The sequence below is a fragment of the Macrobrachium rosenbergii genome, chromosome 8 (genome assembly GCF_040412425.1).
Source record: "Macrobrachium rosenbergii isolate ZJJX-2024 chromosome 8, ASM4041242v1, whole genome shotgun sequence".
NCBI classification, from domain to species: domain Eukaryota; kingdom Metazoa; phylum Arthropoda; class Malacostraca; order Decapoda; family Palaemonidae; genus Macrobrachium; species Macrobrachium rosenbergii.
Window position 1 is genome coordinate 7,164,618 of NC_089748.1, and position 26,418 is coordinate 7,191,035.

General features: G+C 45.6%; 1 protein-coding gene across 3 annotated transcripts in view; it reads left to right on the forward strand.

Moving 5' to 3' along the window:
* Positions 1-26,418, forward strand: part of LOC136840582 (E3 ubiquitin-protein ligase RNF19B-like) — a 173,847-nt gene that overhangs the window by 8,805 nt on the left and 138,624 nt on the right. For all 3 annotated transcript variants that reach the window (XM_067107230.1, XM_067107232.1, XM_067107231.1), the window contains exons 2-4: positions 22,446-22,691; positions 25,594-25,781; positions 26,088-26,355. In XM_067107230.1, coding sequence (XP_066963331.1) covers positions 22,472-22,691; positions 25,594-25,781; positions 26,088-26,355 — 676 coding nt within the window. In that variant the 5' untranslated portion in view covers positions 22,446-22,471. The remainder of the gene's footprint in view (positions 1-22,445; positions 22,692-25,593; positions 25,782-26,087; positions 26,356-26,418) is intronic.

Genomic DNA, 26,418 nt, shown 5'->3' on the forward strand with positions numbered 1-26,418 from the left:
ACAAGAGTGCTCAAAAGATCTTACGTGCGCTGAATGTGTTGGATGGGATGAGAAAAAGTGGAAAGTTTTAAAATCTCATATGGATAAATTAGATAGGGATAGGAAGAGGAGAGTGGCTGTTAGAGTAGGGCTGTGAGTGTAGAATCTGTCTCTAACATTCAAGTCTTAGACCATAATGTTCTTCCTTCTCCTGCCCTTGTATTATTCCCATCCTTAGTCCTCAAAATATTTTTCCATCAACTCCTGTTCCTGGCTCCCATGTTTCTGATCCCAATGCCATAGCCAGCCTCGAGAGTAAATTTGACCGTAAATTTGGTCTTGTAGTCAAGACTGTATCAAAATTAAGTGAATCACTTAAGATCCTGATGGACGAAGCTCAAAGTTTTAAACACGTGTCATTGCCAGTGCTAGTGGGGGAGGTGGCTGTCCATCCCGCTGATTATCCTAGACGAAGGTCACTGTCACACTCCCCTGAAGACAAACCGGAGGTCTAAGGGAGGTCAGCGGGATTTGCCCACGGGCAATTGCTGCCCATCCGATTCTTTGGTGTGTTGTTCCGACAGCCATTGGAAAGGCGTCACTGTGAGTGCACACCAGTTGTCGTCAGATTCTGATCTCCCCAGTCTGGGGCAGAGACGTGTTTGGCGTTTTTCGGGTGAGTCTCATCCTTTAAAGAGACGTCATGGTAGAGAGCCCTCCCATTTCTCCCATGCACTGTAGAGACCCTGCTCTTAGTCTGCAACCAGGTTGCAGTAAGTGGTGCAGCCTGACTCATTATTCTCCCCATTGCTCCTATGCTGAGCGTCAGCTGTTAGTTCCTAAGTGCTCCTCCAGCAAACGCTCATCTTCTGGGTGCCCACATGAGCGGTCAGTATATTCGCCAGAGTGCCATCCAGTCTCCGAATGCCAGTCTCAGACTCCAGAGCTCCTGTCTTGTTTTCCGGAGCGCCATCTTGTAAGCGCTCAGCGTCATCCTGGCACCCGGCGCCAACCAAGCTTTCAGAGCCACCCGAGCGCCCATATTCTTCTACTTTGCCTGCCTTAGTGTCAGAGGATCTGTCTTTTGCACACATTAGGAAACAATTGGATGATGTGCTTGGCTTGCTGTACAAGGCGCTAACCTCATGTAAGCCTTCTCGAGAGGCTTCTTTGTCCCCAGTGCCTTCTGAAGAGGAAGATGTTGTCCATGAGCCTACTCCTACTGCATATGCTTTTTTGATGAAGTATTTTTTACCGTCTTTTCCCTTGCATTTCCAGCCAGCTGCTCCGGTTTCATCCGCCTTTACATTTCTGATGAGGAATCAGACAGGCTAGCTCTCGCCTACCGAAGATGGTTCTCTCTTCCTCAGCTAGGAAGGCTCTCAAGGAAGTAGAGGATTGGTTGTCTGTTAAGAGGGAGCAAGGGAAGGCCACTTTTTTTTTTTCTCCAGCAAGATTGACAGCTAGGAGATATCTCTTATTCTACAGGAGAAGCTCCATCCTTGGAAGGTGCTGCCTCTTCCCAAGGATTAATTGACTCTGTGAGACGTTCAGCTTTTTCTTCAGCAAAGGTATTCTTTCCCTTGTCAGAATTTGATCACTTGGTGAAACACCTATTTAAGGTTCTAGAGGTGTTCAGTTTTCTGGACTGGACAATAGGAGTGCTAGCTAGAAAGATTGATGAACACGATATGCCAGCGACAGACTTGCCTTCTAACTGGCTAGGTGTCTTATCCTGCGCGGATAAGGCAGTAAGGGATGGCTCCTCAGACCTGGCAGCTCTTTTTGCTATAGGAGTCCTCAAGAAGTGGGAGCTGTGGTGATCCTTCACCACAAAAGGAGTTACGTCCGTCCAGAAATCTGCTCTTCTGTACTCCCTTGTGGACAGACATTTCTTGTTTCCACAGTCTGCGATTAAGGAGATTGCCACCGACTTACAGAAGAAATCCACGCAAGATCTTTTAGCCCAGTCAGCGAAGTGCCCCAAAGAACCCTCTGCTTCATTTTCATCCAAGTCGGTATTTCCTCTACAGCAGCAGTCCTTTTGAGGAGGCAGACAGGGCTTCTCTAGACCCCATTCCAAGGTGCTGTTTTCAGCAAGGTCCATCAAGAGGACTTCCAGCAAACCCTCTTCCAGAAAGTGACTTTCCCCTCCTCCATGCGCCTTTAGGGTCCAGACTCTTTTTGGAAGAGGTGGAGTGCCAAAGGTGCGGAACCTTGGACAGTCAAGGTTTTAAAAGAGGGTTACTAGATTCCTTTCAAAGAGTACCTGCCTCCCGTAACTTCGCCAATCACATTGATGGCGTACTCAGAGGGTTCTGAGAAGTTTGTAGCTCTCAGGGAGGAAGTGTTAGCTCTCCTAAGAAAGAAAGCCATAGAAATAGGGGAGGATCGTTCTTCAAGAGGTTTTTACAATCGAATGTTTGTTGTCCCCAAGTCATCAGGGGTGGGGGGGTCGCGTGGTTGGAGACCTGTCCTCGACTTGAGTGCATTGAACTTCTACATTCAAAAAAGAAAGTTCAAGATGGAGACAAATCACTCAGTGTTATCCTCCATCCAGCAGGGAGACTGGATGATAACATTAGATATGCAAGACGTGAATTTCCAGAGTCCAGGAAATACAGGCAGTCCCCGGTTAACGGCAATCCAGTTTTACGGCGCATGTCTAGCAAAGAAAGTCGGCAATTTTGGCTGCCGAAAATCGCCAATTTCTGCTTATCGGTGCCGATAATTGGGTACTGGCGCTGATACATACCTAACAGAAGTGCCGATAACCAAAAATTGGCGCTTTTCAGCGCCAATAAGCCCCAAAAATTGCTGAAAAGGCGCTGATAATCATCTATTTTCAGTTAGCGGCAATTTTCAGTTATCATCACACCCTCAGAATGGAACCCCCACCGATAACCAGCGACTGCCTGTACCTGAGATTTGTCTTCGGGGGCAGAGTCTTCCAGTTTCGAGTGCTTGGCTTTGGTCTTTTCCACTGCACCTCAGGTATTCAAGCGAGTCCTGTCTCCTCTTGCGAAATGGCTTCAACTGCTAGGTATAAACATTTGTGTCTATACCTGGCTGACTGGCTCCTCCACTCCCCATCACAGGAGCAATGCACAAAGGATCTACAAGTACCCTTCTCCTTGCCAAGGAACTTGGACTTTTGATAAATCAGGAGAACTCTCAACTAGTCCCTACTCAGGAGATTCTCCGTTTAGGGATGAAGATCAACTCCCGGAGTTTTCAGGTTTTCCCCTTCCCCAAGAGGATAGAGTCCTGCCTAAGATCGGTTCAAGATCTCCTTTCTCTTTTCCAGTTTGCTCTGCGAATCAGTGGATGAGTTTGCTGGTATACCTTAGTTTTACCAGACCACTGAGCTGATTAACAGCTCTCTTAGTGCTGGCCCGAAGGATTAGACTTATTTTACGTGGCTAAGAACCAATTGGTTACTTAGCAACGGGACCTACAGCTTATTGTGGAATCCGAACCACATTATAGCGAGAAATGAATTTCTATCACCAGAAATAAATTCCTTTAACTCTTCATCAGCTGGCTGGGGAATTGAAATTTTTTTTTTGTGTGTGTGGGGGGGGGAACCCTCCCATCCATTGAACAGTTTGTGAAGCTGGGAGGACTGCACATGACGCCCCCCCAGTTTTTCCTAAGGGCAAGCTGGAACAGAAGGGAGCAACCAGACACAGTGATGTTTCGTCGGAGATAAAGGAGGACCTCCGGTGGTGGACGTCCAGAGACAGACTGTCAGAGGGAAAGTCTCTTTATACTCTGAGCCCAGACTTCCCCTTTTATGCAGATGCCTCAGACCAAGGTTGGGGAGCACTTTAGGGTACCCTAGAAGCTTCCAGCTCATGGTCCCCGGAGCAAAGGAAGTTGTGTGTCAACGTCAAGGCGTTGTCGGCCATCCATTTAGGCTTGAAGCGATTTGTGGAAGTAGTCACAGACAGAACCATGGTGATTCATTCAGACAACACCACCGCTCTCTCATATATCAAGAAACGGCAGAACTCACTTGTTCTCCCTGTGTGAGGCAGCAAGAGAACTGCTTATTTGGGATGACCAGAATCAGGTCAGGATAATCATGAGATTTATCCAAGGGAGGATGAATGTCCAGGCGGACGAACTAAGTTGACGAGGACTAGTCCTCTTGACAGAATGGACTGAATTCGACAGTCTGTGACTCTCTGGAAGTTGTGGGGCAGACCAACAGTGGATCTGTTCGCCACATCGAGGAATTACTGCCTTCCTCTATTTTGCTAGCCAGTTCTGAACCCACAGGCATGGGCGACGAATGCCATGCTAGTAAACTGGTTGAACCTGGACCTCTACGCCTTTCCCCATTTCAACATGGTGTTGACAAAAGGCAGCCCACTGGAAAGGCGTGCATAGTGTGCATAATCTCTCATCTAGTTCGGGGGATTCTAGCCCTTCTCACGGGTGCCAGTGGAGATTCTCGGATGAATCTCGTCCATTGAAAAAGCGCGCGCCTCTCAGGAACCAGTCCCATCAGTCGTACGGCAAGAGGTTCAGGGAACGATCTGGTAGTTCGCAGCTGTTGTGCAGCAAATAGGACAGTCTTGAACGTTCTTCTCAGCCAGTAGCTCCCAGACCATCATCAGTGTCCAGCAAAAAGACTAGTTCTTCAGCCGGTCGGGAACCTTCTCGTGTAGTTCATGTTCATCTTTCGAGCGCCCATCTGGGATCAAGGACACCCCTTAGGCAGCCGAGTGCTCTTTGGCGGCCGAGCGCCTACTGACAGCTGAGCACCCATTAGCGACCGAGCGTTCACTAGTAGCTGAGCGCCCAGTAGCGCACACACACCGCTTGGCGCCCAAGAACCCTTCAGTGCAAACTCACTCTCCCACGGTTGAGCACCTGGGTTGTTTGGCGCCCGCTCCTGTTTTGCAGACTTCTTCATCGAAACACCCGTTTTCCTCGCCTCCTCGTTCGATTTCTGTGTCTTCAACTCCCAGTTTGGACCCTTCCTTGGCACCGCTGCAGAAGCAGTCAGACAATATTTTGGGTATTAAGAAGTCGACTTCTTCCTCAGTAGCGCCTGAAGATCTTCACAGTTCCCGGTCTCATCAGAAGAGGAAGATTTAGGACAGGACTCCACCCTGTCGACTTATGCTGCCTTACTGAATTATTTACTGGATAATTTTCCAGATTTCTTTGCTCCGGCAGCCCCTTCTTCTCCAGCTTCTCATTTATGATGAGCAACTTACCCGCAGATTCGTCTAGACTTCCTAAAGTGGTTTTATCTTCTTCGTCTAAGAAGGCTATGGAAGAAGTAGATCTCTGGCTTTCGGAGAAAAGACGCCAGGGCAAGGCATGCTTTAGTATTCCACCTTCCGATCTTTCGGCTAGGAGATATAGGTCATAGCAACCAGAGAGGGCCCCCTCCTTGGAAGAGGCTGCCTCCTCCCAGGGGGACTTCTCTGGTCTAGTTGATTCGGCCCGTATGTCAGCTGTTGCTTCGGCAAAGACAATGCTCTCTGCGTTGGAGATTGACCATTCACTCAAGAACATGTTCAAAGTGTTTGAAGTTTTTAGTTTTCTGGATTGGTCTGTAGGGGCCTTGGCAAAGAAGATCAGAGAGAGTTTTCAGTCCTTCATGTGCCCGTGGGGGCCAGACTCCAACATTTTCGGGAAAGTTGGAGAATAAAGGGGCAGATCAATGGGTGGCAAAAGTATTAAGGGAAGGGTATTCTATCCCCTTCAAAGAGAAGCCTCCCTTATCCAGCTCTCCCATCTAATTGGCGGCTTACTCCATAGGATCAACAAATTATTTAGCCCTCTCGGAAGAAGTGTTTCTCCTGAAGAAGAAGGCAGTAGAAGTGGTGGAGAATATCGATTCCAAGGGCTTTTACAACAGGCTCTTTGTAGTACCAAAAGCCATGGGAGGATGGAAACCAGTACTCGATATGAGAGCGCTGAACTTTTACGTAACAAAAAGGAAGTTTCACATGGAAACAGTTCAGTCTGTCGTATCATCCATTTGTCGAGGGGACTGGATGATATCTCCCGATATGAGAGATGCTTACTGCCACATTCCCATTCAACATGACTCAAGGAAGTATCTGAGATTCGTTTTTGGGAATCAAGTATTCCAGTTTCGAGTGCTATGTTTCGGCCTGTCAACAGCACCACAGGTGTTCACCCGAGTTCTCGCCCCATTAGCCAATTGGCTTCATCTGCTGGGAGCGAATATTTCCCTATACCTGGATGATTGGTTGGTTAGTCTGCTGACGAGAGGTGCATGGAGGACTTTCAAAGGACTTTGCTTTTGACACAGGATCTAGGTTTGCTGTTGAACTTTCAAAAATCCCAACTGACTCCTTCTCAACAGATTCTATATTTGGAAATGAAGATCGATTCTCAGAATTTTCAGGCTTCTCCATCCCCCAAAAGAATAGAAGCCTGTCTGAAGAAAATCAACGTTTTCCTTTCCCTGCAGAAGTGTTCAGCCACTCAATGGATGAGTATCCTGGAGACACTGTTGTCGATTGAACAGTTTGTGAGGCTGGGAAGGCTGCATATGAGGCCTCTGCAATGCTTTTTAAGAGTCAGTTGGGATCACAAGACAAATCAAGACTTGTGCATTTTCCCAATAACGTAAGAGATAAAGGAGGACCTGCGTTGGTGGAACTCCTCAAGCAGATTTCAGAGGGAAAGTCTCTTTCTGTAGTGAACCCCAACTTAGACTTCTTCACCGACGCGTCGGACCTAGGTTGGGGAGCTCTCCTGGAGGGAAAATAAGTTTCAGGGGTTTGGTCCCAACAGGAGAAAAATCTTCACATAAACATCAAGGAACTAAAAGCAATCCATTTGGGACTGCAACATTTTGTAAGGGAAGTACGCAACAAAGTAGTAATGGTTCATGCGGACAACACAACAGCCTTAGCTTATATAAGACTCAAAGGCGGGACTCACTCATTCTCCCTTTGCAAGACAGTCAGAAGTCTCCTACTTTGGTCAGATCAGAGCTGGACTCAGCTGTTAATTCGGTTCATTCAGGGGAAGTGCAACATCTTGGCAGATGAAATCGGTCGTCGCAAGCAAATTCTCCTGACTGAGTGGACTCTGGACCATTGGCTATGCTCTGACCTGTGGAATTTTGGGGAGAACCGATGGTTGATTTGTTTGCGACTCCCAGAAACCACCGTCCCCCTGTTCTGCTCACCCTTCCCGGACCCTTGATCCTGGGCGACTGATGCGATGATGCAAAATTGGTCAGACCCGGACGTGTATGCTTTCCCTCCGTTTGGGATGGTGAAGGAGGTACTGAAGAAGCTCCAGTTGCATCAAAGCACCAGGATGACATTGATAGCTCCCTTCTGGCTGAGGAAAGAATGGTTCCTGGAGCTTCTAGTAGACTTCCCAAGGCTTCTTCCAGCAATCCCAAGTCTACTTAGACAACCCCATTACAGGAAATTTTATCAGGACACATCCATTCTGGCCCTGACAGGGTTTCAACTGTCTGCAGACTTGCGAGCGAAAGGCTTTTCAAGAGCTGCTGCAGAAGCTATTTTTAAATGCAGATAACATTCTGCTAACAAAGTCTACCAGGCAAAGTGGGCAGTGTTTAGACTTTGGTGTAAGAAGAAGAACATATCTTCTTCTAAAACCACTGTAACTCAAGTGGCGGACTCTTCTTTACTTGAGATCCACCAGGGGCCTCTCTTTGTCTACAATAAAAGTATATAGAGCTATGCTTAGCTCAGTCTTTAGACACAGAGTTTAGACATTTCCTCCAACCAGGATCTCTCAGATCTTCTTAGGTCTTTCGACATGACCAAGGTTAACAAGGAGGAGGTATGCCCTTGGTCCCTAGACGTAGTCCTCAAGTGGCTGTCTGACCATGTTTTGAACCCATGAGTTCATCATCATTGAGGGATCTTACTAAGAAGACTATTTTTCTGGTTGCTCTAGCCACTGTGAAAAGAGTGATTACTTCATGCAATAGACAGAAGGATAGAGTTTTTCTCAAGGTGACGCTGTCTGTTCCCTTAACCTTGGCTTCTTGGCAAAAAACAAGAATCCTTTACAAACATGGCTTCGTTCTTTTGCTATCAAAGGTTTATTGAACATCCTGGGTCCAGAGGAAGAGGAGAGACGTCTGTGCCCAGTAAGAGCGCTTAACTATTACATCAAGAGGACAGAGAAGATTAAGAGGCCCAGCAAGGAATCTTTGGTGTTCAGTTAAGAACCCTTCCAGGCCTGTGTCTAAAAATGCTCTATCTTTTTTCATAAGAGACCTGATTCTCGAAGCGCATGCTCAAATTGGAGAGAGTGTTCTGCCTGTGCTGAAAGTTAGAGCGCACAATGTGAGAGCAGTGGGTACATCAGTTGTTTTTAAGCACAGTCTTTCTCTCACTTTGATCTTACAGGCTACATTCTGGAAATGTAGGTCTGTTTTTGCTATGCATTATTTGTGAGACGTGGAGATGACTTACGAAGACTGCAGTACACTTGGACTGTTGTCCGTGGCTAGCGTAGTGTTTGGGAAGGGAACATAGGAAGCAACACTTCTGCTTTTTCTATCTCTTCACCTTGACAAGGTGTTGAGTTCATGGGGAGCCTGGAGGGTACAATTTACCTAGAGTGCCCACCAGTGTTTTCTGTGTAGGATGATGGCTTATTTATATACTGTATGTGCTTTTATGTGTGGTTTAGGTGAATATTTTTTTTTTTTTTTTATTCTACTGGGCCCTGGGAAGGGGCATATATTATTATTGTCTTTGTTAATGATCGGAGATTCCTTCGTTGCAAAGTTTACTTCATACTTCGTTAGCGATCGGAGAACTCCTCCGCTACGAAGTCACTCACTTCAGTAGAGGCGACCCTGGCTATACCGCCACACCGCTACTCGGTTGAGATGAGCACCAACCAGAGGCAGTAACTGCCTGCGCAGCTCTGTCACCAGGTAAGAAACAACAAGCATTGTTTCAATGCTAAGCCTATTTATTGTGTTCTCAGTTCACTATCATTATTAATGTTTAGAGTGCAAGATGTCCATGAACTCCCCCTCCCTCAATGTGGAATCAGCTAAGTAATTACTGGGTAAGTTACTTATATAAAAATGGCATTTTTATAAAAAATAAAGTTTTTTATATACTTACCCAGTAATTACAAATGGAGCCTCCCCTCCTCCCCTCGCATGGACTTTAGAGCATAAACCTAAGTGAAGCTCTTGACTTAGTTGTTTCTCTCACCTCAAAAGTGGGCGGGGTTAATCACCTACATAAACAAAAGACTATTGCTACTGCGAATTTCAAAATTGAAACTGCTGTCGGGTTAGAAACGCTTAGCTAAGCAAGTACTGGATAAGTATATATAAAACTATTTTATTATAAAAATGTCATTTCCCAGATCTAATGTTGTCATGTGATGCCTCAGATCACGGCTTGGGAGCAGTAGTAGGGAGGTCTTTGGTGGCAGGGATATGGACAAAGGAGGAACAACAAAAGTCCATCAATTGGTGAGAGCTGAAGGCAGTCCAGCTAGGTCTTCACCACTTTCGCCAACAATTGCTTGGCAATATCATACCTGAGGAAAGAAGGCGGCACCAAATCGCAGGCTCTAAATCAACTTGTCCATCAGGTCACTCTGCTTTCCCAGTTTGTGACCGGGAGCAAGAACATAGTTGCAGATGCTCTCAGCAGATCAGCTCAGATTATCAGCACAGAGTGGGCACTAGCACAAGAGGTGGTAGACCACCTGGTTCACCTTTGGCCAGCAACAGTGGATCTTTTCGCCACAGCTCTCAGTTTTTGCCCTCCAGTTTATTTCAGCCCACATCAAGATCCTATGGTGGCAGGAAAGGATGCTATACTCCGGAACTGGTCGCACCTGGAGGCATACACATACCCTCCAATTCCCATTCTACAACTGGTTTTAAACAAGATAAGAGCGTCATCTCAATGCAGGGTCACACTCATAGCTCCTTGGTGGCCCCAGAAGGAGTTGTGGATAGATATCTGGCAGATGTCAGCAGAAGTACCTGTGAGGCTGCCTGTCAAACGGGACCTCTTGAGGCAATCCCGTTGCCACAAATTTCACCTCAACCCCCAAGTGCTTCGTCTAGTTGCTTGGAGACTATCCAGCGTTTTGCTCAAGCAAGGGGCGTGTCAGCGCAGGTAGCCTGACAAATCTCCAGAGGTAGATGAAATACCGCAAATGTAAACTACCAATATAATTGGAGAGGATATTGCACTTGGTGTAGGAATAATAGGCACACAGTATCAGTCCACACAGTGTCAAAGGCAGCAGATTTTCTGCTTCATTTGTGACATAGGAGGTTGTCAGTCTCTACTATTAAAGGTTACAAGCCGACGTTAGCATTGGTTTTTAGATTCTGGTATAAGGATGTATCCGAGGATCCCCTGCTCTCTGATACTCTTCATTCAATTGAGTTAGAAGTCCCTAGGAGATCTCTTCACCAGCCCCAATGGGACTTAGATGAGGTTTTGGCAGCTTTACTGGCATCACCTTACAAACCTCTTGGATCGGCTGATCTTAGGTCTTTGGCGAAGAAAGCCCTTTCTTCTTGGCACTGTCTATGGCGAAAAGACTTGGTGAACTTCATGCTCTTTCATCAATTGTGGAAATGAAGGGAGAAGATATGGTAGTTTCATATTTGCCAGAATTTAGAGCAAAAACTGAGACTGAATCCAGACCTCTTCCAAGGGAATATGTTATCCATTCATTAGCTGCATTTGTCAGCAGTCTAGAGCCAACTCTCAAACTTCCGACGCCAACAGCCGAACTCCCAGCTTCTGCTTTTGGAGCCCATGCACCTTCTTCTGCTATTCTGTCTTCTCATTGGTCCAGGAAGATTCTTTAGCCCCACTGAAGTGCCAATTGACCGAGCTTATGGGTTTTTTGAAGAAATCTGCTTCTGCTCCAGAGTCCAAGGATAAATTTATCATTGTCTCCTATCTCTTCGGAGGAGGAAGAGATTGTTCAGGATACAGTTCCCTCTTCTGCTTACTCATCTCTTCTGCATTTCCTCGTGGATAATTTCCCTGATTTCTTCGTGCATGCTTCGCGTACTTCTCCAGCTTCTACCTTCCCCCAAGCTAGTTCTTTCCTCCTCCTCGAAGAAGGCTCTCAGAGAAGTTCATGCCTGGCTGGCTGCTAAGAGAGAACAGGGCAAAGTAACATTTGCTTTTCCGCCCAGCAAATTGTTGAAGATGAGGTACTCATACTTACTATGCCACTAGGGAAGCTCCTTCCTTGGGAGTTCCTGCCTCCTCCTAAGGCAACTTCTCTGGTCTGGTGGATTCATCTCGTGGAGCGGCCTTTTTGTCGGCCAAGATAATGTTTTCCTCAGCTGAACTGGATCACCTTATCAAGAATATATTAAAGGTGTTTGAGACATTTAGTTTCCTCAATTGGGCCTTTGGGGCGCTAGCAAGGAAGATTGAAGACTGTCCTGATCTAGCTGAAGATTTTGCCTCTGATTGGCTAGGAGTGCGTTCGTGCTCAGACAGAGCAATTAGAGATGGCTCTTTAGAACTCGTCTTCCTATTTTCTATGGACGTCCTTAAGAAGATGGAGCTCTGGTGTTCGTTCACCTTGAAAGGAGTCTCGCCTACCCAGAAGTCAGCTTTACTTTTTGCTCCTTTAGACAAGTCTCACCTCTTTCCTCAAAACACAGTGAAGGAGATTCTTTCGGACTTGCAGAGTAAGTCCACCTCTGACTTGTTGGCACAGTCCACTAGACGTCCAAAGGAGCCTGTGCCTGCCACATCAAGATCATTCTCCCCTATTCAGTCTCACCCCTTTCGTGGAGGGAGAGCTAAGGCCCAGCCTCGACCTAGATCAAACTTGCTACCTCCTACAAAGTCCATTAAGAGGTCTTCCTTCAAATCCAACCCCAAGAAGTGAGAAGTTAGTCCCCCGTGCCCAGGTAGGACCCAGACTTCTACTTTATTGGAAAGTATGGGAGAACAGAGGAGCAGACCCCGCGATCAAGGTTCTCAAGGAGGGCTACTCCATTCCTTTCGTAAAGACTCCTCCTTTAGTTACGTCTCCAATCGCCTTGACAGTTTATTTAAAAGGTTCCACGAAGTTTTTGGCTCTCTCTCAAGAAGTTAAATCCCTTTTTTTCCAAAGGAGCAGTGGAAGAAGTGCTAGATCCCCACTCAGAGGGTTTCTACAATCGCCTTTTTGTGGTTCCGAAGGCCTCAGGAACCTGGAGGCCTGTTCTGGATGTCAGCTCCTTGAATGTGTTCGTACTGAAGACAAAGTTTCATGTGGAGACCGTTTGCCCAGTCTTGTCCTTAGTACAACAGGGGGACTAGATGGTCACCCTGGATATGCAGGATGTGTATTTTCACGTCCCTGTTCATCCAGACTCATGAAAACTTCTGCGCTTTGTTTTTCTGGACAGGATACTACAGCTCCAGGCCCTATGCTTCGGCTATTTGATGGCTCCTCAAGTTTTCACATGAATCCTTGCTCCTCTGGCGATGATACTAAACTCTTGGACTTTTTTGTCGCCCAAAAGAGTTGAGAACTGCCTTCAAACTGTTAGTCAGTTCCTTGCTCTTCCTTCCTGCTCGGCAGTGCAGTGGATGAGTCTTCTGGGGACCCTCGCTTCAGTAGAGCAGTTTGTAAATCTAGGCAGACTGCACATGAGACCCTTTCAGTTTTTCCTCAAAGCGAATTGGTGCAGAAAAACCCAACCAGACTCTTTCATCTCCCTGATTACATCGGAAATCAAAGAGGATCTCCGGTGGTGGTCGTGCTGAGAAAGACTTCAGGAAGGGAAGTCTCTTCTCCCAGTGTGCCCAGACCTATTTTATTCAGGTGCCTCCGACCAAGGCTGGGGCACCCTTCTGGACGGCCGGGAAATCTCCAGAACATGGACTACAGTACAACAGAGTTCTCACATCAACGTAAAGGAACTGAGAGCAATTCACTGGGCCCTCAGTCCTTCTCGGATCTGGTCCGCGGCAAGAAGATTGTAGTACACGCAGACAACACCACAGCTCTTGCCTACATTCGCAAACGGGGGCACTCATTCCTTCTCTCTGTACGAGACGGCGAGGGATCTCCTTCTGTGGGAGGAGGAGAACCAAGTCTCTCTTGACACCCAGTTCATTCAAGGGAGAATGAACGTGATTGTGGATGAATTAAGCCACCTCAAACAGGTCCTTCCAACCGAATGGACCTTAGACCCGATAGTCTGCGACATCCTGTGGAAACTGTGGGGCAAACCCACAGTGGATCTTTTTGTAATGTTGAGAAACCACCGTCTTCCCCTCTTTTGCTCTCCAGTCCCAGATCCTCAAGCATGGCGCTCGGACGCCATGTTTTTGGACTGGACAGACTTAGATGTGTATGCCTTTCCCCCCTTTTGGAATGATCAGGGAAGTAATCAACAAGCTGTTGACACATCAGAACACCTCCATGTCCATAGTAGCCCCATTTTGGCTGAACAAGGAATGGTTTCCAGACTTGATTTGACTCCTGGTAGACTACCCAAGACTCCTTCCACAAAAACGGTCTCTGCTCAGACAACCCCACTTTCTCAGATTCCACCAAGGGTTATCTGCTCTGGCCGACTCTCTTTTTAGTGGCTCTCGCTACTGCCAAACGTATTAGCAAGTTACAGGCAATAGACAAGAGAATAGGCTTTGCACAAGAGGACGCAGTCTGCTCTCTTTCTCTTGGTTTCCTCGCAAAGAACGAGGACCCTTCTAAACCCTGGCCTAGATCCTTCGTCATCAAGGACCTTACGGATATCTTAGGACCTGAGGAAGAAGGAAGACTCTCTGTCCAGTGAGGTGCCTCAGGTACTATCTTCAGAGGACCTTCGAGCAACCTCTGGTGCTCTGTAAGAAACCCAGTTCGCCCGCTGTCCAAAAATGACATATCCTTTTTTCTGTGAGAGTTAATATCAGAAGCCCACTCTCAGATCCAGGAAGAAGCCTTTCCATTACGTAAGGTTAAGGCTCACGAAATTAGGGCAATCGCAACTTCCCTCGCTTTTAAACAAAACTTGTCTCTTTCCTCGATCCTACAGTCGACGTTCTGGAGATGCAAGTCCATATTCGTCTCCACTACCTCAAGGACATAGAAACCGTGTTTGAAAATTTTAGCACTTTAGGACCTTTATCTGTGGCTGGCATGGTGCTGGGAGAGGAAGCATAGGGAATCTCTCTGTTCCTTTGCTATCCACTCACCTTGACTTAAGGTTTTGAGTCGATGGGAAGCCTGGCTGTACACTGTACCTGGAGCACCGACCAGTTCGTATTTTATTATTGATAATGATTGGGTTTTGGTTTTATTCTGTGGTGTAGGTGATAGTGTTGTCATTCTGTATTCTGGTCTTCGCCCAGGGCAAGGACATCTTTTAAAACTTTGTCAGCATACGGTGTACTTCCTCCGCTGCAAAGTTCTCACTAATGTAGTGGCGACTCTTGGCTATACTGCCACGTCCACTACAAGTTGAGAAAAGCACCGACCAGAGGCAGTACCTACCTGCAGCAGCTCTCTCAACTGGTAAGGAAACAACAAACATTTATTTAATGTTAGCAATCTTTCTGTTTCAGATTCATTACTTAATGCTTTAGAGTAGAATATATCCATGCTCTTTCCCACTCCTAACAATGTGGAATCAGTTATGTAATTACTTGGTTAGTTACTTATATAAAAATGACAGTTTTATGATAAAATAAAGTTTTATATATAAAAATAATTACATGATCGGAGCCCGCTCCCCTCCCCTTGCATGTACATTAGAGCATAAAACGAATTGAGCTCTCCGCTGGGTTGTTTCCTCGAGTTCCGGATGGTGGGCAGGACCTTGTCACCTACACACTTAACGATAACAGCGCCACCCCTCGAATTTTGAATTTTTAAGCTGCCGTAGGTTAGGGAACCAATAGCTATGTAATTACTTGGTAAGTACAGTATATAACTTTATTTTATCATAAAAATGTCATTTTTGTACATGCAACTTACCCGTCAGATATATACTTAGCTATAGTCTCCGACATTCCCGACAGAATTTCAAAACTCGCGGCACACGCACAGGTAGGTCAGGTGATCAACCATACCCGCCGCTGGGTGGCGGGAATAGGAACCATTCCCGTTTTCTAATCAGATTTTCTCTGTCGCTGGTTCCGGCAACATCTGTTGTTGGTTCCTCCTGCTTTGATTTTCGTTTCTCGCTTGCTGAGGATCTGTTTTGGCCTGATTTTGGTGACGTATTGGATCTTTGGTTTGGCATACGCTATTGTGGACTGTTTTTTGGATTTGCTTTTGGATTGTTCATTAAGATGTCTGATGTTAATGTTTTCGCCTGTGTTCGTGTGTGTGCTAGGCAAGAGTGTAAGGTGAGGTTGCCGAAAGCTTGTAGACCCTCACACTGTATGTATGAGGTGTAGGGGAATGATTGTTCTTCGGACAATAGGTGCAAGGATTGTGAGAAATTGTCTGATCAAGAATGGAAGGTTTTGACTTCTTATTTGAAGAAGCTTGAAAAGGATAGAGTTAGGAAAGCTTCCTCCAGAAGCTCGAGTAGGTCTCGCTCTGCTGAGCACGAAGTAGAGATTAACATAATAGACTCTCCTAATCCTTTGGTTTCAGGCCCTTCTCCCTTCATCGAACCTGTGGATTCGTCCTCTGAAATGGCTGCGATGAAAGCGGAACTTCTTCGTATGAAATCGCAACTGCGTGCGATGAAGGAAGGTAAGAGTGACAGTGATATGTGCAGTGTCCCCAGTGTAGTGGAGGGGGCGTCTGATCGGCTCCGCATTGCTCCTAGGCCTAGACCTCTTCCAAACTCCCAGGACCAGTGGAGGAGGAATGTCGAAAGCCGCAGAGAGGATGTAGAGCATCCCCAACGATCAGGCGTCCCTTCGGCAGATCCTGTAGTTGCGTCCCAGGCTGCCTTGGATCGCCATAGAAAAGGCATCCTGAAGAAGTGTTTTCGTCGTCTGACGCGCGTCTTCTCCGAGGCGTGGTTGGAGTTCGGCTGAGGAGTCGCGCCCTCTGAAGAGATCCTGGAAGGCTCCTAGAGTAGAGCTTTTGGACTCGAGCCCTGAGCGCTTCCCGGAGGATTCTCCTATTGTCAGGAAGAGAGCTCGTAGATCCCCTCCTCCTCTCCAACAGGAGTTAAGGATTCGACGAAGAAGATTTTGATCGGCCTCCAGGAGCAGTTATCGGCACTTGTTGGATCTCTTGCTAAGGACACCTCGTCTCGTAGGAAGGATGACTTTCTTCCTGTCAAGAGTTCCAGGAAGCTCTCTTCTTCAACTCGTCGCTCTTCTCCTGCCAAGCTTCCTTCTACTAGCAAGTTTTCTTCATCTCGTAGACGCTCTTTGCCGAGCAGGCGCCCGTCTCCCAGCAGGCGCACTTCTTCCAGGCGCTCGTCATCGGAGGGAAGCGCCTCTCCTTCCAGGCGCACTTCGCCCGCAGTACTTCTCCTTTGGACAGGCGCTCGTCGTCTTCCAAGCTCCTCCTTCCGGCAGTCACCGCTCTCCTGCCAAGCGCCGCTTTAGGGCCTCCTCTCCTGGAAGGCTCTCATCAGTGGACAGGACCCCCTCTCCTGTCAGGCGCCCGTCCGGTGTCAGGCGTCATTCTCCTGGTAGGCGCTCTTTGTTGGACAGGAGTGCTTCTCCTTCCAGGCTCGCTTTGCCTGATAGGCGCTCTTCTTCTTTTAAGCCTTCCTCTCCGCCTGCTGCTTTGGAGGAAGTATCAGAGGAGGAATCTCCTAAGGACGCTGGAGTTTCGGATTACAAATGGTTGGCTTCGGTTCTGATTCAGGAGTTTGGAGATTCTCTTTGTCATGCTGCCCCTCCTTCTCCGGGATCTTTGTGGGACAGCACCAAGTCAGCTAGACCCTCTTCGTTCGTCAAGATGCGCCCTACGATTTCGATGAGGAAGGCCTTTAAAGGAGTCGGAGAATGGATGCAATCTAAGAAGGATGCAAGCAAGACGGTTTTCTCTTTCCCCCCTTTGAAACTTTTGGGAAAGTCAGGAATGTGGTATGAGACCAAGGAGCCTATGGGGTTGGGGCTCCCCACATCAGCTGACGCAGATTTTTCTAATCTGGTAGACTCCTCCAGGAGACTTTCTCTTTCTTCAGCGAAGGCGACTTGGGGAATGAGCGAAATGGACCATCTCCTCAAGGGTCTTTTTAGAGTTGTGGAGGTATTCAACTTTATGGATTGGTCTCTTGGAGCTTTGGCCAACAGGACTCGGGACCCCGAATTCCTGTGTATGGATGACTTCGTGAGTGTTTTGTCTTGTTTGGACAAAGCAGTGAGGGACGGTTCCGCGGAAGTCGCTGCCTTATTCGGAGCTGGTATACTCAAGAAGAGGTCAGTATTCAGCTCTTTCCTCACGAAGTCTGTGTCTCCTCTTCAGAGATCCTCTCTTCTGTTTGCTCCTCTTTCTCCCCACCTTTTTCCTCAAAATTTGGTGAAGGAGATTTCTCGCTCTTTATCTGAAAAGGCGACACAGGATCTTTTGGCCCAGTCATCGAAGAGGATCAGACCTGCCGTCCCTTTCGCCAAGAAGGAGAAGGCTCCCTTTCAGGAGCCCTTTCGAGGTGGTCCTTCGTCTAGATCCTCCTTCAGGAGCAAAAGACCCGAGAGAAGAGGAAGGTCTTCCTCTCGTCCGATCAAAAGGACCAAGTGAGGAACGAGTACTCCAGACGACAGTGGGTGCCAGACTGTTACAATTCGCCGAGGTCTGGGCACAGAGAGGGGCGGACGACTGGTCCCTCTCCATTCTAAGAAGAGGCTACCTTATCCCCTTCAGGGAAAGTCCTCCTTTAACATCAACTCCCAGGGAGTTATCCGCCAGCTACAGGGATCCCGTCAAGAACCAGGCTCTTTTTCTAGCAGTAGAACAAATGCTAGAAAAGGAAGCAATAGAACCGGTTCAAGACCTCCATTCCCCGGGGTTTTACAATCGTCTTTTTCTGGTTCCGAAATCCTCGGGGGGTTGGAGACCGGTTCTGGATGTAAGCGCCCTGAATTTCTTCGTGATCAAGACGAAGTTCAAGATGGAAACTACCTCTTCGGTTCTTGCAGCTCTTCGTCCAGGGGATTGATGGTCTCCTGGACCTGCAGGACGCTTTACTTCCACATTCCCATTCATCCCTCGTCAAGGAAATTCCTGAGGTTCGTGATTCGGGAAAAGTTTTTCAATTCAGGTCCCTGTGCTTTGGTCTTTCGACGGCCCCACAAGTGTTCACGGGCATCTTAAGGAATGTGGCACGCTGGCTTCACTTAGAGGGAGTGAGGATATCAATGTATCTCGACGATTGGCTGATCCGAGCTCAATCAAAGGAAAGTTGTCTGGAGTACTTTGTCGATCACCCTAAATCTGACACAGTCCCTTGGACTATTAGTAAATCTACAGAAATCCCAGGTTGTTCCGCAGCAGAGCATTGTTTACCTGGGGATTCTGATGGATTCTCGGATTTTCTAGCCTTTCCATCCCAGGAGAGAATAGATCGCTGCATAGAAAAGGTGACAGTTTTTCTAAGGAGAGAACATTGTTCGAGGAGTGGATGAGTCTGCTGGGGACCATTTCCTCGCTGGAACAGTTCGTCTCCTTGGGAAAACTTCATCTGAGACCGCTTCAGTTCTACCTAAAGGAGAGATGGGACCAGAAGTCTCAGGACTTAGCAACTTTGTTCCTAATTTCGGACAAGATAAAAGAGGATCTCAACTGGTGGTTAGACCCTCGAAAATTAAACAAAGGACTGTCTCTTCAGTTACCGAGCCCTACCCTAGTGTTGTTCTCAGACGCCTCGGAGTCGGGATGGGGGGCAACACTAGGGTCGAGAGAAGTGTCAGGCACCTGGGAAGGAGACCAGGTGAACTGGCACATCAACAAGAAAGAGCTGACAGCGGTACATTTGGCTCTCATCAAGTTCGAGTTCCTTGTCTCAGGACAAGTAGTCCAAGTGAACTCAGACAACACTACTGCCCTGGCTTATATAAGAAAACAGGGAGGAACACACTCCTTCTCCCTTTACGAAACGGCAAAAACGTTGCTGTTATGGGCTCAGGAGAGGAAGATCAGACTCCTCACCAGATTTGTACAGGGAGAGAGGAATGTGAGGGCCGACCTTCTCAGCAGGAAGGATCAGGTCCTTCCCACAGAGTGGACTCTCCATTCAGAAGTCTGCGAAAGACTGTGGAACCTGTGGGGAAGGCCGAATATCGACCTATTTGCAACCCACTGGAATGCAAGACTGGAAAACTACTGCTCTCCGATATCGGACCCGAGAGCAGTTGCAATAGACAGTCTTCTCCTAGAATGGACAGGATTAGACGGGTATGCTTTTCCCCCATTCAAGATCCTGGGAGAAGTGGTAAGGAAGTTTGCGTCGTCGGAAGGCGCGAGACTGACCCTGGTAGCTCCGTTTTGGCCAGCTCAAGATTGGTTCACAGAGGTACTGGAATGGATAGTAGATTTTCCCAGATCGCTTCCACACAGGAACGATCTTCTCAAACAGCCCCACTTCAACAGATTCCACAAGAATCTCCCCGCTCTCAGTCTAACTGCCTTCAGACTATCGAAGGTCTGGTCAGAGCGAAGGGTTTTTCGCACAAAGCTGCGAAGGCTATTGCAAGAGCCAGGAGATCCTCAACCCTTCGCGTCTACCAGTCGAAGTGGGAGGTCTTTAGAAGATGGTGCAGGACCAATAAGATATCCTCTTCCAGTACCTCTGTGACAAACATTGCTGATTTCCTTATCTTCCTGAGGGAACAATGCAACCTCGCTGTATCCACAATTAAAGGATACAGGAGTATGTTATCATCAGTTTTCAGACACAGAGATCTGAATATCTCAGAAAACAAAGACCTTCATGATCTTATAAGGTCGTTTGAAACGTCGAAATTCATGACTTCGAAACCTCCCAGTTGGAATCTAGACATAGTCTTGAAATTCTTAATGTCTAAGAAATTCGAACCTCCTCATCAAGCTTCCTTCAGGGATCTCACCAGGAAGTCACTTTTCCTCTTTGCCCTTGCCTCAGCTAAGAGAATAAGTGAAATACAAGCCTTAGACGGTAAAGTTGGTTTTAAGGAAGGTTCGGCTATATGCTCCTTTAAACCATTCTTCCTAGCGAAGAATGAGAATCCTTCTAAACCGTGGCCAAGAACCTTTGAATTAAAAGGTCTTTCTTCAGTGACGGGACATGAGTTGGAGAGGACTCTATGCCCTGTCAGGAGCCTTAAATTCTACTTAGAAAAGAAGAAATTACTGGGAGGATCGGTCGAAAGTCTTTGGTGCTCTGTCAGGGATCCTTCACGAGCGATCTCAAAGAATGCGCTTTCCTTTTTTATTAAGGACGTCATCAAGGAAGCGCATATCTCGTGTGAGGATGAGCACTTTAAGCTCCTTAGAGTGAAAGCACACGAAGTGAGAGCCATTGCTACATCCTTGGCTTTTCACAAGACGTTGTCTCTCCAGTCTATTATAGAGGCAACTTATTGGAGGTGTAATTCAACGTTCGCATCTCATTACTATTTGAGATATTAGAGTAACGTATGATAAGTGCTTCTCTCTAGGAGCATACGTATTCATGATTCGGTGCTGGGACAGGGAGCTGAATCCAATCCTATTTAGTTTAGTTAATTCAGTTGTTTTTTTTTAAGGCTTGGTGGTGTGTGTTTTTATGGTTGGTTGAAAGAGGGTGGTGGAATTATGCTCCCCCTTTCAATTCTTATCACTAACAAGGTTAGGATTGGTCAGGTGGTCGGGATTGGTTGTCATGTTCCTTGTATTTTTTATGGACACCTAGCTCTGTCATATAAGAGGGATAACCCCCATTGATACGATTCAGGTGTAGGCTCGGTCATGTAAGTGGGTCAGCCCCCTTTGACACGATCCGCTATAGGCTCGGCCATGTTAGTGGGTCATCCCCCATTGGCACGATCCAGAAGGGCTGTCAGTTACAGGTCACATCCTCGCTGAAGCTCCTGAGGCAAGCAGACTCATAGACAGTATCCATGAAGTCTTCTGCCCAATCAGGTAAGAACCATGGTTTTTTGTTTATCCTACAACATATGTTGTTTCCCGTTTTTAGTTATTTTCTGTCTCTTGCCCTCCTCCAAGGGTGCCATTCAGCTAAGTATATATCTGACGGGTAAGTTGCATGTACAAAAATGATATTTTTATGATGAAATAAAGTTTTGTACATACTTACCCGGCAGATATATACGACACGGCCCGCCCAGCCTCCCCTCAGGAGACAGGTGGAAGAGAAAATCTGATTAGAAAACGGGAATGGTTCCTATTCCCGCCACCCAGCGGCGGGTATGGTTGATCACCTGACCTACCTGTTGCGTGTGCCGCGAGTTTTGAAATTCTGTCGGGAACGTCGGAGACTATAGCTAAGTATATATCTGCCGGGTAAGTATGTACAAAACTTTATTTTATCATAAAAATATCATTTTTCCATTATACATGTACTAAGCACTATTGCAATGGTAACTTTGAAGAATATTTTTACTTTTACTCTTTAGTAAAGTTGAAATATTAGAGTACCTTCAAAGCTGTTTTTCAAAAATTGCTTCATTTATTGTTACGATGATTTATTTTTTGTTTCAGTATTATTTTGTTTTTCTTAGTGTTAGTTCAACATTAATCAGTGTATCCTTACATGATTTAAATCAAGAAATACATCTATGATGCTTTTGTTTATTAAGAATGCACAGTGAAATTCCCATCTGTGCAGTATTTTGAAATATTTTAAGAAAACTTTTAGTTCTTTATGTGGTACGTGACAATTTAGTATATTTAGGCCTTGAGGTGGATAACCTTATTTCTGGGCTATCAGTTACAGAGGGAGCTTTATATCTAAATAACACCATTATCACTGTTTGTTTACTGCATTGGCGTAATGTTATCTTGGGCCCTGATAAGTACATTTTGTGTCACTGTATAAGTGATCAGTGATTCAAGACAAAACTTACAATGGTCATGGAATGACTATTTTCATGTGGAAGTTTACATTTTTGGGATTATCATCATCAGTGTGACCTTTTTTTATTCCTGTAGCCACACATTTTATAGAAATCTCTGGAAAATACTGTGGTATTCCTTTGCTCACTTCTGTAATTTTCTCATAGGCAATTCAGACTGGGTAAAACTGTGCGTTATTAGTGAATGGACAGTGATATGGCCTTGTGTTATAGAATTAGAAATTTAATTTTGGTGGTGTAAGATTTTTAGGTGAGGGTGACCTTTAGGACCATATACAGGAAGCATATGAAACTGATTTATGTTTTAGGCTATATAATAACTTTTGAGGGAGATATTTTGCTTTGTCATAATTTGAGCCAATTCATTATGTTTTGTCAGGCTTCTTGATGCATTAGTTAAAGCTGTTACTACATTCCCTTAATGATTATGATTATTAGTTGTGTTTATTTTTTATTAGAGTCATAGACTATTGAAATTTCTAACCTTTACAGGAGTAGGTAGTGAGCCTAATAAGAAAATGACTGATTCACATGGTGGGGGAGCAGGATGTCAGGGTGGCGGAGTGCGTACCAGAACCTATCCTTCCATTACATCAGTGGAACGTGGAGGGAATGGAGGCGGAAGTGGAAGTAACTCATCGTCTGGCTTTCCACGAATGTCTCTCCGTTCTTTATTGCTCAATTCTCCTTTCTCTATTCGTACTCGGTCCAAGAGAGTCAGGACTCCAACGTCATCACGTGAGTTTACTCATTGTTTGTGTGGTTAGTTTATGGTAACATGTCATGTGAAGTTATAACCGTGTACAGCATATACAGCTCAGTATTTTATTGCAAGTTCTAATTTTTAAATTCATTTTACAATTTATACAGCACATGTATTTCATGCAAGTACAGCACTCATTTTTCTTCAATTCAGTCTTTCAGTATTGACTGAGAAGTGGAAGGTAATTTTATTTTAAAGCAAGATTGGGGCAGCTGGTTTGGGTCAAACATCACCATTACTGTTATCGTGTTTTGTAGGCCATATTTTTGTTGGATAGGGAAATGCAGTCTCCCCAGACTCAGTCAAGATTCTGAAGAGCCCCACTGTGGATGTTCCTTTTTACCTACTGATGTGGTGTCTGGTTTCACCTTACATTTCCTTGAGACTTAAGAGCATTAGCAATTAGGTTTCCCTACTTCTCAAGAGCATTAGCATTTAGGTTTTCCTACTTCTCAGTCTTTCATATTTTCATTTTTATATGAGTAACTTACCCAGTACTTACTTAGCTAAATTTCTACTCACATTGCAGCTTAAATTTGAAATTCACGGTAGTGATTCTTTTGTTTATGTAGGTGACTAGCCCCGCCCACTTTCACTGTAAGAGAGGAACAGCTCAACCAAGAGCTTCAATTTGTCTGAGCTGGCTTAAGACCACACACGGTTCTAAGAGTGCAGCTTGTTTTTGGAATTCAGATTGATATCATCCCTTGGGGTGAAGTATTTTGCCTACGGTAGCCTTCAGCATATACTGTATATTTAGTTAGGTTTTTCAGTGAAACCTTAAATTGGACAATTGTTCTCTTAGTGCGACTAAACGGCTTTGACTTTTTTCTGTTAGTTGACTAATGTCTTTTACTAGCACTTCTGGTTTTCGATATTGCAGCATGCTATGATTCTCACACCCTTTGCACTTGCTGTAGAGGACAGGTATGTTCTGTTGACCTGACCTGTGAAGAGTGTAGAGATTGGGATGAAGTCAGAGAGTGGCTTCTAGAGCCGATGTTAAATCAGTAGCTAGCCAGAGTATGACTCCTAAGCCTAGTAGTGTGGACGTACCTGTTGTCTCTTTTCCTGCTCACCTTGTCTCTCCCGTGTCCAGCCGTCCTCCAATACCATTTACTCCCTCTCCTGGGCTCTGCACTTCTGAACCTGATCGCTTTGCCAGCCTCAAGACCAAGTTTGACGGAGTTTGAGCTTATTTGGAAGCCCAAGAGACGTTGGTGGGTTCTCCCCACGGGTAGTCACCCCCTCAGTCGCACCTGTTGAGTCCCAGGGTGCGACAAAAGACAGTCATTGGAAAGGCGTCTCAGATGTGCATCATCTCTCACTGAGTTCTGGAGATTCCTGTCCTAGTGAGGGGCGCCAGTGGCCCACAAATCCTTGGACTTTTTTTTTTTTTTTTTTTTTTTTTTTTTTTTTTTTTTTTTTTTTTTGACCTGTGGTAGCTGCTCTACAATTTGTGTTCCTTACCCGGCTCCTATAAAAGGACAGGTAGCATCTCAGCTGAGGTGTGGGGTTCTGGAAGTGAGAGGGATTGCAAGCGTGACTGGTCTCTCCTTCTTCCTCATCCTCATTCTTCTCTGCCTTAGGGCGAAAAGGGGATTCAAACCAACACTTGCTGGAACTGGTGTCCGATGAGGTAAGCCTACACATCGAGCACCCATTCTTTTTCTTCTTAGAAATTAAAAGCAATCCTGCTCCTTCCTCTAGGAAGGGGAGGAAGGAGAACGACTTCTGGATTCATCCTAGCCTATTTTTGTTTGAGTTATGTTCCCTCACGCATTTGAAAAGGCCCAGAAGTGTGACACTTGATCCCGCAGTCCCTATACTCCAATCAGTATGTCAGAGGCTCGGTACTCTTCCAGGAAAAGTAACCCAGGTGTGGCGAACTCCACTCAGTTCAGAGACTCACTCAGAATTCTCCCTCCAACCAGTGAGTCTTCCTAATGTAAAGGACCAGTGGTTTGTATATAGTGTAGGAACAAATCACAATTTTTAAAAGTAAATTGTATTTTTCCTTGATATACAAACCTGAGGTCCTTTACATTACATTTATGCCCACCTCATGCCACCCCTCAATCTGACACCTGGGCTGAAAGGCAAATTTGAATGTTTATATCCGGGCAGGGGGGGGAGGCCTCCTGCCTCCTGGACGGAAGTTACTGTCTAACCACCTTGTTCAAGAGTTAACGGCCATTTTCAGCTTCACTGAAGGTAATTCCTAATGTAAAGGACCTTAGGTTTGTATAGCTAGGAAAATACAATTTACTTTTAAATGTTGTGATTTTCATACAGGCAGTCCCCAGTTATCGGTGATCCAGTTTTTTGGCGCTTGTCTAGCGACAAAAATAGACGATTTTCGGCGCCGATGCATGCTGATTTCTGCTTATTGTCGCCAGTAATCATGTATTGGTGCTGATACATACCTAACAGAGGTGCTGATAACCGAGAATCACCGATTTTCGGTTATCAGCAATTTTCGCTTATCACGCTGTCGGAACAGAACCCCCACCGATAACCGTGGACTGCTTGTACTGTATATATACCAAGTATTTACAAAATCAGAGCCCGTCCTCCTCCCTCTCTTGGACATAAGGGCACAGACAAATTGTGGTTGTCTGCCAAGTCATTCCCAGTGTTCCCCAATAATGGGTGCGGCTAGTCACCTACACAAAACAGTTGAAGTGCCACCGCAAAGTTTTAAAAAAGGTTGCCGCAAGAGTTAGAAACTATAGCTATGTAATTACTTGGTAAGTATATATGAAACTTAATTTTATCATGAAAATTTCATATTCTTTGGTTACATATTCAAAAGCTTTGTATTGGGAACTTGACAGTAGAAAATGATTTCATCTTCAAATTACCCCTTTTTTACAGATAAGTTATCAATTGAACCAGAGAGTGGCACTGATTCATCAGGCTTGTTCTTTGAGAGTACTGGTGGGGAAACAAGCAGTTGGAGTTCCATTAGAAGGCATCAGATGAATGGTACTAGGGGCATTAATGGAAGTAGACGTGGTTCAAGAGGAGGACCTTCCCGTGGAGATTCATCTTCGTCAGAAGGGGTTAGCTCATCTGTTGTATTTGAATAAGTGATTGTTGAAATTATCAAAGGATTTTGTTTGTAGACTTATTCAACCTTGTAATTGACATGATTAAGTTCGACAATGTGTTTTTGGATGTTGACATTAGGTATCATCTTTAAATTCAAGCATTAATCAAGGTTAATGCATCTCCAAATGTTCTAGATTTAGTAGAGTACATTTTCTTAGAATAAAAGTAATTCATTGTCTTTGTTTACATGTATATTATAACCTTGTTATTGTATGGGTTTCAGGTCTCATGTTGTATGATTTTTATCATCTCTGTAGGGTGCTTGTGGAGGGAGTAACAGCAGCAATGGTGGATGCAGTGGGGGAGCATATGGTAGCTTAACAACAGATGGTGTCCCTGGGGAAGGTGGTGTAAGAGAATGCTCACTATGTTTACAAGAGGTGGCAGTAGATATGTTCCCACATCTACTTTCTTGTCCACATTCTGCTTGTCTTCCGTGTCTCAAACAATATCTAAAAGTGGAAATAACTGAATCTAGAGTGAATATTAGCTGTCCACAATGTCATGAACTCATGCATCCTACTGGTTAGTGAAAGTAATGTTGCTGTTGTACATTAAAGAAAAATAATGGAAATAGTGATGATATTG